A 15,282-nucleotide genomic window follows, 5' to 3' on the forward strand; every position below is an offset into this window, starting at 1 on the left:
TGTAAATGCAGTTAGGATCTTGATTAGTTGGTGGATGGAGAAAGCCATCCGGTATGCTAATTTTGAATTTACACATAACAATAAATAACATTTTGTTGTTAATATTTCAACTACAAATTTCATTGATTCTGGTTATCTGTTCAATCCGGGACGCTTGGTGATGCGGAACAGGTTGCTCAAATCCGGGACTGTCCCGCACAATCCGGGACATCTGGTCACTTTACTCTAGGGGCACAAGTGATATTTTTCGGCCGTTCATGGCGCGCTGCCTACTGCGATAAATATATTATCATTGACAACTATGTTGATTTTCTCAGAATATTTTTTAAATACGCGGAATTATGATCTCAGCTGAATTTCGGAATTTTACTACGGTACTAAATCGGTGGTAGAACTAGTGGCAGATTCTATGGATATCTTGGGATAGTCTCTGGTAAAATTTTGAGAGTAGTCCCTGTGGAAACTAATTGAGCTTGTAGCATTGGAGTTCTCAAGAATTTGTTGGTACCTATTTTAGATAAATTCTTCTAACTAAATCTTATTATGAGAAATCGCTGGAGCAATTTCTAAGTGAATTGGATTGTTTAGCGATGAAAAAGTTACTGGTTATCGTTGATTGATCGGAAGAGCACATTTTTTCAAGTACATATAACACAATTTATTGCGCTTCAATATCTCAATTTAACATTTCAAATGATTAATGAAGATTTCAATCTGAAGAGTGAATTTCAATTTACATAATATCTCGTCCCGTAGTAAAATTTGCCGAGGGGTGATGCAAAAGCGATTTACATACTAATTTCAAACATGTTTTGAAAATAGGTCCATGTAATGTAGAATAAGAGTATGTAAAAAACTGGTTACCCTTAAACAAGCCAATTCCTGTGAGAATTGGTTGAGAATTTTTTGGAGGGATCCCTGGAGGTCCCTGGTACCTTAAAGTATTCCAGAAGAAATCTCGGAAGTAAACACCATTATTAGACTTTCTGAAGCTTTTCTGAAGTCGAGAAATTGGAGAAGAAATTTCTGAAGAACTTGCTAAATAGGAGACTATTAAGGGTCGCTGAAGATTTCTTTGGAACCTTGCACTAAGATTATCTGCAAGCAGAAAAAAAAGATGACTTTAGAGGCCACTTCAATTAAAAACGAGACTTAAGATACCTTCCATTAAAAATAGAGAATTACATTGAAAATGAGACAATTAGGCGAATTCCGGCGCGTATTTTCTTCGAAGAAAAGAAAATTTTCTTGCTGGTGAGTGATGGAAGAAAATTTCTTCTCTTCGAAGAAATTGTTCGCCGGAATTCACCTACATGTCTCTAAAAAGAGACTTGTTACTATGTTGTAAGCATTTCCGACAACAAGCCCACAACAATTTTGTTTGTTTCGAATCCGGCAGGTACATCTGGTTGCCGCAAGCAAGACCTTGGAAATATTCGAGAAACTGGAGACAAACAGACCTGAATCGTGTGAACTGGAGAAACATTGTAAAGCTGATGCGGTCCTGAGGAAAGCTGAACCAGCAAAAGTAAGTAGGTATCACCTTACCGAGATTTCTCCTCTCATTCCGCTCGTAGAATTAGCTAAATTGAACCCGAGAAATTTGATCTTTGTAGTTTTTGAACAAATTAGCCATGGAGTGTGATATTGAGTAATAAATCGGACGTTTAACTTTCTACAAAATAATATTTTTATTAGTATGTATGCTGGTTTCCTTCTCTTTTGCTAGTGCCCTTGCCATTGTTTAGTTTTTGCCACTGGCTGTATGCTGTACGTGATTGTACAGCCAACCAGGCCCATGGAACACTGATCCGATGAGTGAGATTTTGCTATTTGATCTGTCTGTCTCAAAACGAGGCTGTTTCTTTTTTTTTCTTTGACAAATTGATGGTTCATGTAACGATTATCGATGGGTGAGATGCTAATGAGGGATGGCTTGCACTGAAATTTTGAACCAGACGCTTCACTCGACTGCCAAATTGCTTTCGTCGTCTGTTCTAATATATAATACGCCCTGGTAGGTATGAATTTTCCACATAACATTCCACTTTTGTCCAAACTGGAGTGGCTCGCTCTTTCAATTTCCATTATTTGTAGTAATGTGTGCTGGTTTTTGCTTGGCTTTGAATGTGGGGGTGTGTTATTTATCTATACTACAATGTAATTTATTTGTAGGTTTTCAGTAACGACAACTACTTATTTCATTAGTTATTTGCCTATATTGTGATCGTACTCTGATTTTATTTTACAAACTAATCGAAAACAACGTTCATCGAGATAAATTAAGAAGAGGAATAACAATATACAGCCTCACGGGTAGGTTTCTGCATTTTACTCTCCGTATGTTTGCATTTGCTTCGCATGGGAAGAAATAATGTTCGAAAGTATTTACACAAATATGCATTATATATATGTATGAAACAAAAACAAGGGGACGTACGATTAGAAATTGCTTAACGAGTTTTGTTTTCTTTTGCTTTGAATGAATCCACTAAACGTAATTGCAACTTTTGGCTGTCTTTTCTGTGTCGTGTTGGTTTCACGGTCCATCATCTTCTTTCTTCATTACTATAGTTTTTTTTTGTTGAATTCAATTCATATGAATATTCTGTTCATTTATTGTTTACGTCTTATTAGCTACAGTGTGTTATTTTCTTAAAGTTTAAAAGTTGTATCATTGTAAAAAGTGTGTAATTTTGTTTGTTTTTTAGTAATAACAATTAATTACGAATTGATTATAGTTATGTATAGTTACGCTTTGAATGGGAGCCTCTCTCGCGATTGCACCCTATCGTTTTGTTTTGTGGTTTTTCTTCCAGGCCAACTGCTTACTTAACAGCCGAGTAGGTTTGCTGTTGCGAGTTGTTGGTTTGAACCCAGTTGCCGAAGACGTCCCTGTATGGAAGAGGATAGAAAAAATATTAGTTGATCAAATTTGAATGGTTTAACGTTGCATTAAGGGCAATTTGACAAATCTAGCTGGCCACAAGTTATTTTAAAATTTGCTCATAGTTTGAAACAATTTTCAGCATGTGACACATGAAAAGTTGTGGAATAATGTGTCAACCTGCCTACTTTTGAAAATTGTAATCAATTTATCTTTGGCGAGACTAAAACGTTTCTTACAGTTGGCTTTTTATTGTTTAACGTCATACAGGTAATTAAGGTTTTATGGGGCAAGTGGGTAATGGAAATCGTATAATTGAGGTTCTTCAAATCCTAATCCTAATCCGAAAATAAATAAGGTCAAGTATATAAATAACTTGATTCCCACCAAATATAAATGTTATGCTGAAATTGATGTTGAGCATGAGCATGAGCATTGTACATCATGGCCGTACGTAGCTCAATCGAAATTGAACAGGGAATCATCAGATGTAGCTTTGGAGTAGTATACCATCTTCGTTGTAAACTTTCACGAGCTCTAAGCTAATGTCAATAACGGCGCCGTCCACGTCCTTACGGTCATCGGGGGAAGGCATCTTCATGGTTAGCACGGGAGGGAGTTTTGTTAGTGGTAGGAGTAAAAAATTACATGATCAGGAATCACCTTGGTAAGTGATGCGATTCATGTAACCTCTGTTTAAGAAGTTATCAGTGAGTCGACATCTTAAACGTCGAACTAATCAGAGGTTTGAATTCCGAAATTTTATTAAACATGAATAAGCGCTTATGCCGACACTTAAAGTGACGAACCATCCATAGTTTGTTTAAAAAAACACACAAAAATGCATGTCACGATACAAATGTGTAATTACAAGCATGAAACGAGCTCACCAGTTGGTAATCCATCCTTGACTGAACAGTCACAACGGCGTCAACACGCATAAGCTGGGATATAAATAACTCCGATGGCGCACAAATGAAGTGCTAACCGAAGAAAAAAAATAACACTCCAAAACCGAGAAAAAATAAAAATTTCGACCGCGCGAATAACGTAACGGACAGCTTTGCCATTTGTCAAAGATAAGCATTTAGGGCGAAATTAAAAGGTACAAGGTACTCTAACCTACTTTTAAGGTGAAGATGAATCGAAGCCAAATCTCTAATTATCAAGAGCAAGAATCTGGAGAACCGAACATCCGTTCAGGCTGGAAATTTAATCGATTGATCACTAGCTGGTGGTAACCAATCGATAAAGTTTTCAGCTCAAATGGGTGGTCGTTTCTCCAGATCCGTGCTCTTGAAAATTTGAAGTTTGGCTTCGATTCATCTTCACCTTAAGTTTCTCTGTTGAGATTCTGCTCAGAGGATTCGAATACATTAAAAAGAGTAATGATGTTTCAATCTACCTTTTTTGAAGTACCGTAATCAGGGTTAACATTGCTCAGTTTTTAGGATATTTCTTAATCATTTAATTCAAAAATGCAAATGTGGTAAGTTTTATATTTTTAAAACTAGTACTGACACCCATAGCTCGTGACTATATACTGTATTTTGTTTTTTAAAAGATTTAAGGATTTAAGGATAAGCTGATATGGGGTAACATTGATCACTTATGTAAACAACGTTCGGTAATATTGAAAATGTCGTTACTAAGTTATATCATGGTCCCTGAAGCCGAATATGATGTCTAAACGCTTACACCTCATTTACTTTTTGAGTTATTTTAAAATTAAGAACACCTCGAGCAGCGAAATACGCCTAAAGGTAGGCAATTTCCTAAGGGAATTCTTAACAGTAATTCGTTAATGTTGCCTAATTGAGAATACTTATAAAAGATTTTACAGCGGAATCATTTTTGGCGATGCCATTTTTAGTGAGAATTGCATTTTCCTTGCTCATATTGCTTGCAGAACTTATGTGAGACATGAATCTTCGGTGGTGTCATCCTTAACCATTGAAATCATTGTTTCGCAAACTTGACAAATTTACGCATAAAGTCAACGCAATTTGTGCAAAAATCTTAATTTTTAATAACTCATAAATATAAGAAAGAGAAGCAACATTTATGTTTTGGAAATGTTTCATCAATAAATGATGATACCAACTTATTACGAGATGAGTCATTCCGATCAATGTTACCCCACTGATCAATGATACCCCGGATTACGGTACACATTGATTTCATTTCACAACCTTTTTGATTTACGTTTGAATAAAGGGCAACTAAGAAGGAGTAAAGAAAATAATATTACGTTAACAATATTTCGCCCTATTTTGTAATAACGGTGAAATATCAGTATCGTTTTGTTCAACAAATCTAAACTTGAAAAATTTTAACGGAATTTTGCCTCAACAGGAGACGATATTTTCATATAAGTTTTGTAATGTTTTTAATTGGTAGAAAAAAGTCTACTATATTTTTGAATATGAAAATAAAACGTAAATGAAGATTCAATCGGAAGCCACATTATCGAACAATTTGCAATCATTCGCCTCTGAAATCTTGTTTTGTTAGCCGAGAATGTTATAATTTTCGAGCCCAATTTAATTATGACCAATTTTTCGATTAAAAATCAAGGATAATTATTTTTTCTGCAATTTAAGATGATAACCTAGGGTTTTTACTGATAACTAAAAATATATTTGCATCTAAAGTTCAAATCCGTGTATGTTTCTCTGTGGTTTTCTTAAGTTATATTTTTGAAAGGTATGTCGTTATTGACATTATGACATGTATTCTTGCCACTTTATTATTGTGTTGAACGTTTATTGATTCTTGAACTGCCTTCTTAAAGAACTCCTGCATGAATTTTGTTCAAGATACCATCAACAATTCATCCTGGTTTGTTTTAAAAATAGTACCAGAAATTACTCCACAGGCTCCACCAAGGATTTCTTGTGGATAAACTAAAGGTTATTTTACAAATGTCACAAAACACGAGTCACGAGTTAATTTAGAGATCGTTTACACTGGAATTCTCCCAAGAATTTAATTTTTGATAGCTCAAGATTTCAACCTGGATTTTTGCAAGGATAACTACAGAAATTACCTTAGAGGTTATCAGAAAGTCCTCCAAAGATTCTTTGAGAAATCATCAGAAGACCACCCGGAATTTCTCCAAAAAATCTTTCAGATACTTCTCAAGAATGTCTCAAGTACTCCAGTATTTAATCTAGTGCTTCTTCCATCGATTACCCTAAGACATCTTCCAAGATTTCCGTGCATAACATATTTAACAATTCAACCATTCGCTTCTCTAGAGATACTATCGTTTTTTTTTCAGATTTTCCTATAAAACTGCCTTTCAGGAATGCCTCCAGAGATTCTTCATAAGATTTCTCCAGTAATGCATTTAATAATTCTTTGAAATATTTCAAAGATTCTTCAAGGTGGTCTTCTGCGAGTTCTTCCAAAAATATTTCGAGGGAAATTTCAAGGAAATTTTTCAGACATTATCAGATTTTTTAGGTCCATGTAGGTTAAAGTAACCTCAGAAGAAACTTCGGTATGTTGTAAAGTCACCTTTTATAAAAAAGATTTCTCAAGGAACTGAACTATTGGATTCTACCCCATTACCCCGAATCCCATTACCCCGAATACCATTCACCCGAACGCCATTACCCAGAATTCCAAATCCCCGAATGACCCATCACCCCGAATGACATTACCCCGAATTCCAATATCATGGGGAAATGTCATCAATATCATCACATCAAGATAATCGGGGAAATAGCATTCGGGGTGATGGATTTCGGGGTAATGGTACATTCGGGGTGGTGGCATTCGGGGTAATGGGGTAGAATCGAACTATTGAGAACGTTTTAAAAGATTTCCTAAATAAATTGAATTGAAGATAAAAAAAAAAACAATCGTATTTCTGGATCACAACCCACAGAACCTACACGAAGCCACAAATCAATCCAAGTTTTACTTCTTTTGACGCAATTCGGCTCTTCCGTGGAATAACCCAAATTTTGGTTAAATGACATATAGCTATCATTAGGTAGTTTTCGATTGACAACAGCGAAAAAATAAACAACTCCGTAGTGGGTTAAAACAACTTGAACAACTTGAACTTCGACGCAGGGTCGGTGCCTCTCTCTGTTTTTGACAACATTGCTGTTGCGAGAGAAGCAAAACAACCCAATCGTGGGTAAAAACTGAATGCAGTTTACAAAAATTTAAAGTTTGGAGTTTAAAGAACTTATTTTTTGGGTAGGCTGATTTCTCCGTGAATGGAAAAATTATTGTAGTGTTATATACAGTTGTTGAATCCTATTTTTTTTAGAAATTTCGTAAGATATATTTGGAAGAAGCGCAGGAGTAATCCTCAAATGAAATGCTGGAAAAATTTGAATCAGTTGCGTAATAACTCTTATGACACATCATAATTCACTGTGGCAAGAAAGTTCCATGATAGATCGGCGTTATGAAGAACAGCCTACTAACTACGATGAGAAGTTGTAAATTAAAATGCGATTTAAAACGTGTTTCACTAGGTACTAACAGGTACTAACTACACATAAAGAATGCGAGAAACGTCCCGAAATACTTTTGTTGGTCAGCTAGATTGTCTAAATACCCCTTTCCTGAGTGCCTTCCCCATAGTTACTTACCGGCAGTGTGTGATGACGCATTCGTTACTGCAGTACTCATCCTCCCAGTCGGAATTGACGATCGCCGGGTTCTGACAACCGTGCCGGATACATTGCTGGGGAGTGACGTTCTGCTGCGGTGGGCTGCCGGACAGTGGAGGAGCAACCTGGTGGGGGCTCATGTGTCCACCCTGCTGCTGCTGCTGCTGCATCGGATGACCAGGAAGCTGAGGGTGCTGTTGTCCTTGTTGCTGACTGTGTGACATCTGTCAGGTGCGAAGAATACTGATTTATTATTCTTATTTGTATCTTCAAAGCGTGGCGATTGGGGTGTTCAACTAAACTAATGTTTGAAAGGTGATATTTGCAAATTAAAAATGATTTCTTTCAGGGTGGGTTAATCATTATTTTTTATACCTAGCTAACTCAGTCAGTACGAGAAGGCTGATGAAATCTGAATTCTCGGTACCCCAGGATAAGATCGTCGACTGGGTACATATCAAGGCGAGTCCAATTCAAGAGAATTGGACTCGCCTTGGTACATATGGGGCTCTGCACAAAAATGTACCTCTCCCTTTCACTCTTTCATTAAATTAGTAAACAACAAGGCCAGTAAAAGTCAAAATCCCATACAAAATCAAAACAGTGCAGAGGCCTATATCCGCAGAGAACACCATAAATTCAATCATTTCATTCTTTTATCTCTTTCTTGAAATTCTTTCAGAAAAGAAAAAGAATCACAGCAGGCTACCTACTGATGACTGCTTTTTGAATTATCTATCACGGTTTTTCTCGGTAGATAGAGGTACCTACCACGTTATTTTCGATTCGTATATCGTACATGGCAAACAATGAAGTTTTTGCGTCGCCAAATGCAGTTTTTTTATCCACGGTTTTTGATTTGTGAAATATTTTGGGATGACGATTAATAACTAGGTAATTACCGTTTTGATTCATATTACGGACAGCTTCAAATTCCGGACACTCTCGTTTGTATGGAAAACATTTCACACGAAATGTTTCAATTTTCGCCGTCCAAAAGTTCTCATTTTCGAGGCTCGTTTTATTAGTTTTTTTTTTTTCATAAATATCATTGCAAATTTATAATATCCAATTACCTTAGACGTCTCTTAAGTGGTTGAACGATTTCAATTGATGATTTGACTGTTCCATTAATGATTATCATGAGCTGTCCGTAATTCGAATCAAAGCGTCCGGAATATGAGGCAAAAGTGAGGGAGCGCCCGGAATAAGAATCATGAAAAGGCCACACGTTTTGATTTATTTAAAATTATTCAAGTTGCGGACGCGTATTCTTTACCCAATATCCGAAGGTTAAGGTATATCTAATAGTATCAACTTTGCTCCAACCGTCTAGAGCACGAAGACAAACACTATGACCGATTGAATGAATTGCTTGCTTTTTCCATAATAATTCCCATACAAACTTTGTGCAATCGCAGTTTTCATCCAAATGAGCTCAAATTTTGGGAGGAAACTCCAAATTTGATCTTAAGTCGAATGAGCTGTGGTGCGCAAAAACGATTTTTGAACCACCTTAATCACATTCAAGAAATCATCCAACAACTTTTGTATGAAAAAAAAATACATTGCTGTAGGCGAATTCATCGACTGGTATTACAAACAAGAAAAGCTAACGTGTAGTAATTATTGTTATCTCCAAACAGTTTACAAATTCCACCTTCGCAAAACATACAAAAAACTAGATGGGAAACTAGCACTTGACATACCTGTTGATTCATGTAGTGTGATTGCGGTGGTGTCATGCCCATGTTCATCATTCCGTTCATGTTTGCATTGGTAAGGTGGTTTTGCTGCATTTGTTGTTGCGGCGACATTCCCATCTGCTGTTGCTGTTGTTGCTGCTGCTGTTGGACCATCATTTGCTGTTGCTGCTGGGCGGTCATTTGGTTCATCTGCATGTGGTGGGGAGGTGGCTGAGGTTGAGCTTGGCCCGGATGCATCGGTGGTTGACTGTGATGTTGAAGATGTGGTTGCATTTGCATCATGGTCTGCCGGGGATGGAGAAGAGATACAGAGAAATGGTTAGAAATACGGATTAAATTACGGCGAGTAAACGTTACATAAATGGTTCGCTTGATTGATATTATTAATTTAACTGATAAATACGGCCGTCCATTATCTGGGCTGAGTTAACGATCTTACACGAGCTTGCACATATGTGTAAGCGGCACCTGCTGAAAAGTGGAAATAGACAAGCATCCAACTATTGCAGATACTTAAATTCGTAATATAAATAGCAAGAGAAGATAATCAACAAGACAAATAATTTATCGATGTGGTTGCTTATCTTATCGGTGGGTTTGACCTAGCACTGAATGCAAACAAATGCGTAATGTAGCTTTCGCTGTACATGGGCATATGATGATGCATGCAGTAATAGAGCGCTTTGTCAAATTTTAACTTGGCATGTTTGGTATAGCCAGGGAAGCTTTGGAGACGCATTAAAAACCTTCAAATTGTTATTGGGAAGCTATTTCCAAACAAACAACATTTCTAAAAGCAACTACAAGAATTCTCCACAAGTTTTCAAAGAAATTCAATGAAAGCCATAAACATCTGAAGAGCTTTCAATTAATTTTCTAAAGCTTTTTCAGCTCCTCTTTTTATTGAAAATTGATTTAATAGGGTAGAAGCCACGGTTTTGGACATCCTAAGAGAAAATATTTAGAAAAAATAAACGAAAAGTCTTACATATATACGTAAATACGTCAAATTAAGGATCTTAATCTATACTAGGCGGCATCCACAAACGCTTCAGGGGGAGGGGGGAGTAGGCTTAAGTGTTGCAGCTCATTTTTTTTGTTGGGGAATTGAAACTACTGCGTCCATTATTTAGAACTATTGTAGTATGTCCCAGCAGCTCATACAAAAATTTGAATTTTTTCATACAAAAAGCGTTACATAGCTCTCGCCCTAAAAAATAGGGGAACCTGGTCCAATTCGGACCCTGTTCTAATTCGGACCATCAAGTATTTCTCAATACTGGCGCTACTGTAAAGATCGTAGGTACCGTTTTTCTGCTCACCGTTTGGCTTAGATCTAACACAATAAATTTGACGCCTTTCAGTTATTACGTTTGTTTTTTATGTTAGTTTATTGTTTTGAAGTGCTCAGGTGTACTGTCGGTTGGCGTTATTTCCAAGTTTCTATAAGCGACAATAATTCTCCAATCTCTCTGTGTTATTTTATAATCGAATCACCCTAGCCTAAGCTTTCATCTGACCGATTGTGCTACTTTTCCCCGAATGTCGTTTCCCCGAATGTCGGTTCCCCGAACGCCAGTTCCCCGAATGACCCGTTTCCCCGAATGTCATTTCCCCGAATGACCCGTTTCCCCGAAAAGTGTAGCAGTTCAAATAGGTGCTATCATAGTTTTCAGTAGCAGGATAGTAAATTCGAAACAACGATAAGCAATCAAAGAAAGGAGGTATTTAGTCGATTTCGGCTAGACACATGTTGCCAAAGTGCTGAGATCGGTAAAACTAGTAAGAACCGCCAATCAAATAAAGAAGGGTGCATATCAGATGACCAGTACGTTCACCCCCTGAAATGCATAAAGTTATGACAAATATGGGTGCCAAAAACTTTTCGGGGAAGTGGGCTATTCGGGGAAACGGGATGTTCGGGGAACTGACATTCGGGGAACTGGCGTTCGGGGAAACGACATTCGGGGAACCGACATTCGGGGAAAAGTAGCACAACCCATCTGACCATATGGTTTTGATATGTCTATGCACCGTTTGTGCTCAACGAGTTTGAAAATCTCAAAATGTGTGTTGGTCCAATCCGGACCTTTTGATATGGTTCAATACGGACCTCTTGATTTTCAACGTGTACTCAGTCTATTCTAAGAGCTCCACCCTGTGAAAATCTTCCTGACTCGATCGAAAATCACAGAAGTTGTAATATTGATTAATAGTGCCTTTGTTTCTGTGCGGTCAAGAAAATGGCTTCGCAAAAAATCTAAGAAATGAGGTAGATTAGCAAAAACTAAAGGAATCAATAAATCAGCTACTTGAACAGCATCTCCATCAATACCACAGCCAAGCTTTATTCAAAATATATTGGCAATACGCTATAAAAAACGTTTACGAGTACTATATAAGAACAATACAGTCAACTATCCCTTGTCCGATTTACTGTGTTTTTGTTCACAAGCTCGAAGGAAAGCGCAGTCCCTTCAATATAGTGTACTTTAATCCATAAATATAAGTAGGAACTTCTCAAACTTGAATTTCCGAGACTTCGAGTCTGTTTGTTGTCTGTTTCAGTTTCCCATACAAGTTCAACTCGATATTTCATAGCAAAGTCATAATGTGTGGAAAATTTTACAATATTCAATTTTAAAATTACTTTTTTGAATGTATTTTGTCAAAATAAATAAAAAAGCTCTAAAATTTGAAAATATGTGTACTTCATCTCGATAGCTCCCATACACGATAGTCTGTTCAAAATCGAGTCAGGAAGAGTTGACTGTACCCAATTTTGAACATGTTTCTGATGTATTGTTTAATGAAATTCATATTTCACTTGAGCGTGTTCTGACTCGAATTAGTTTGAAATTTCTCACACATTGAGTTTATTTTTTATGCTTGCGCTTGTAGAAAAAAGTTCAATAAGCTTTAATACCAAACAAATCTGAGTTATATTTTGTTACTAACATTGCAAATAACGATGAAATATAGGGTGGGCCGAATTAGAACATGGGGGGTCCAAATTGGAACAGGGTTGGTCCAATTCGGACCTTTTGGAGAAGTTGGTTCAAACATGTCTAGCCATGTCCTGGTAGGAGCTATCACAAAACTCTCTGAGAGAAAAATGTGCGCGCTGAATTGCGCTTTCACGAAAACATAAAACTTTTCATGCTTTTAATCGTGCTGAAAAGATATGGCCAAAAAACTGTTACTAGGTCCGAATTGGACCATGTTCCCCTAAGGGTAAAAAATTTCCAATTTTAGCGTTACGTATTGAATGGACGGTGCCTTATGCATAAAAAATATCGGAACTAAACAGAAACCTTATGTTCGCATTGAAAGTCACGTTAGTCAATACAGGCCCCCAGAACCAGTTACGGCCACATATTTAACTTTGGTTTAACTTTGGAAAATATTGAAATAAGATTACACGCAGTCAGCTTGTTCCGGAATAATAGTTGACAGGTTAACAATATTTCGCTGTATTATGCAATAATGGTGGAAAATCTCAGGAATCTCTTATCTATCGTAATGTTTCGAATGGCCTCAAAGGTTTACACATGAGTTTAAAACGTTAATTCACATCTACAGTAAAATATAGAAATTATTTTCACTTATGCCATTTATCCACTTGCCCCGCGGTACCTTACAAAAATCATCTAGCTTCGTTATCAAGTTCAAGTTAGATAATATAATAAAATTCGGTTATTTCTTTCAAAGAGTGCAATTTTAATGAATTACCTAGTTTGTTTATTTTCACAGTTGATCAGCAATATTGGAATCTTTTTATTTATACAGTAGGATTCCGTTTTTGGCATGGTCCATTTTTGAAACCCCCGAATGTGGCAACAAAATTGATCCGTTTTGGTAAAAATTTTGAATACCATTTAAATTTGTATTTTTTTTTTTAGTTAATATCATTATGTTTTTGTTTTAGTCATTTGAACATAAGCTGATCATCGCTGGCCGCTTCATCTCAGTCGGTATTTCCCAAAGAAGATCATGTGTTCGGAACGATTGATAAAGTAATTAATCTCAATAAGTATCTTAACTCGCATCGCGGATCATCCTTAGCCGCGGCTACAGAGCAATGTCATGCTGAAGGTGTCTGGGTTCGATTCCCAGTCGGTCCAGGATCTTTTTGTGATGGAAATTTCCTTGACTTCCCTGGACATAGAGTATCATCGTACCTGCCACACGATATACGAATGCGAAAATGGCAACTTTGGCAAAGAGAGCTCTCAATTAATAACTGTGCTCAAGAACATTATGCTGAGAAGCAGGCTCGTCCTAGTGATAAAGAGGAGAGAAGAGGAAGTATCTTAACTACAGTTCCAATATATTTAATAAGGCATTCATAATGTGTAACCAGCCCACTTAAGTATGTCTTAGGTGATATACTACGTGCCAAATCAAGGGTCGCGTAAAAAAAATCAAAATGTTCTTTCCAAGATCCTGGATATCCTTACTGGATCTACACGGAGAAAAAAGAATTGTCCAGTCAATCATATTTGCTGGTAGATCAATCATATTTTACATTGAATTTCAGTCAACCATACATTAAAATTGATTCAACAATATCTATGGTTGGTTTAACTATTTGGTATGGTTGATTCAACTACACAAAATAATTGCATCAACCATAGATATTATTGACTCAATATTAATATACAATCATGACAATGATATTATTGTTGATGTGTTGTCAAACCCGACACGAATCTTCTTTATCGACATTGCAAAAATGCGACAAAATGTAAATAAATATGGGAGCAGGAATTCAAACCACTATCTTGAGAGTGAGAGCGCATTAACTTACATTTACTCCAACATCGCTTGTTGGTAAACAGCGGTTTTTCGCGGTACAGCTCATAACGTTTCAAGGTAATAATGTGCGGAAAGCTAATTCAATAATAATATAATTGAAATATTCATGTGATGGAAGACAGAAACAAAAGCAAAAGCGATTGGGCAAACCATACTGTCAGTTTAGAAGCACCGATAATATGCTTGTAACAATTGTATACAGGCATGTTAACCCTCTAATACCCAACCCCGCCTTTAGACGGGGTACACTTTGGAATTTTGTGTGTTTTTTCGTAGATCGGAAATCAAAATGATTTTATTTTTTGCTTTAACCTTGACTCAAAACACGCATATAAGAAAAGTTTTTTATGACTTTTGAAACTTTTTTGTATTTTTGAAAATTGTTTGAAAAATTATATTCTTATATAACCTACATTTGTATGGGGTTTATTTAACGTGGAATATTAAAAATCGTACCTTTCATATTTTTCTACTATCAACCTATCACTGAAGAACAGCTTGATGGTATTGACATAATTTCAAATCTGTTTTTCCGTTAATTACACGGAAAATAAAAATATTTCCAGAAAAATGTAAAAAAAATAATATTTCTAAAATAACCGTAAAAACTTGCTAAAAATCAGCAACTAGAAGAGGCTTCAAGAAAAATGAAAAAGAATAGGGATGTTCAAAAATAAAAATTATAAAAATTAAAAACCAAAATTCATAGATTTGCGAATAGAAATAAATCATTGCCCAAAACGTGTTTAGAACGACTTTAGATGACTAAAAATGATATTAAGATCGAAAATAAAAATTTGGGTATTAGAGGGTTAAAGCAACTATCGGAAAAGTTATGTCAATCGTGCAAAAATTTTCTGCGTGTAGGACTTTTCAAAATAGATCCCAGAGAAATCTTACGGGAACCTAGGTTTTTCAATAATTTCCAGTGGATTCTTGAGGATATTCAGCGGGATCTGGGGATTCCTAGCGGGAATTCTGAAAATGGTTATTGGGGATCGTAAAATGTGGAGATTTCTAGTAAAGATTTCTTGAGCGATCTATGAATTCATTTGGGATACTGTTGATTTTTGGTGATATTTTGAGTATTTCTAGCAAATATTCTGAATAAATTTCCAGCTGAATTTAGAGATGGCTAACGGTAGCCTGGAAAGACCTAATAAGTTTAAAAAAATGTCCATCCTTTGATTGAATAGGGTAACGACTGTTTATTTTGATCTTAATCGCTAACAGT

The 15,282-nt window shown here is 36.3% G+C and overlaps 1 protein-coding gene across 2 annotated transcripts in view; it reads right to left on the reverse strand.

Moving 5' to 3' along the window:
* Positions 1-1,666: 1,666 nt before the first annotated feature.
* The window catches only part of LOC5578497 (TOX high mobility group box family member 3), a 321,793-nt gene continuing 308,177 nt past the window's right edge, over positions 1,667-15,282 (reverse strand). The window contains exons 10-12 of one of the 2 annotated variants that reach the window (XM_021848623.1): positions 9,234-9,515; positions 7,504-7,767; positions 1,667-2,895 (exon numbers count right to left, since the gene is read on the reverse strand). In XM_021848623.1, the coding sequence (XP_021704315.1) occupies positions 7,540-7,767; positions 9,234-9,515 (510 nt within the window). In that variant the 3' untranslated portion in view covers positions 1,667-2,895; positions 7,504-7,539. The remainder of the gene's footprint in view (positions 2,896-7,503; positions 7,768-9,233; positions 9,516-15,282) is intronic. The other variant, XM_021848614.1, reaches the window with a different exon arrangement.

This window comes from Aedes aegypti, chromosome 1 (assembly GCF_002204515.2).
Source record: "Aedes aegypti strain LVP_AGWG chromosome 1, AaegL5.0 Primary Assembly, whole genome shotgun sequence".
Classification (NCBI taxonomy): domain Eukaryota; kingdom Metazoa; phylum Arthropoda; class Insecta; order Diptera; family Culicidae; genus Aedes; species Aedes aegypti.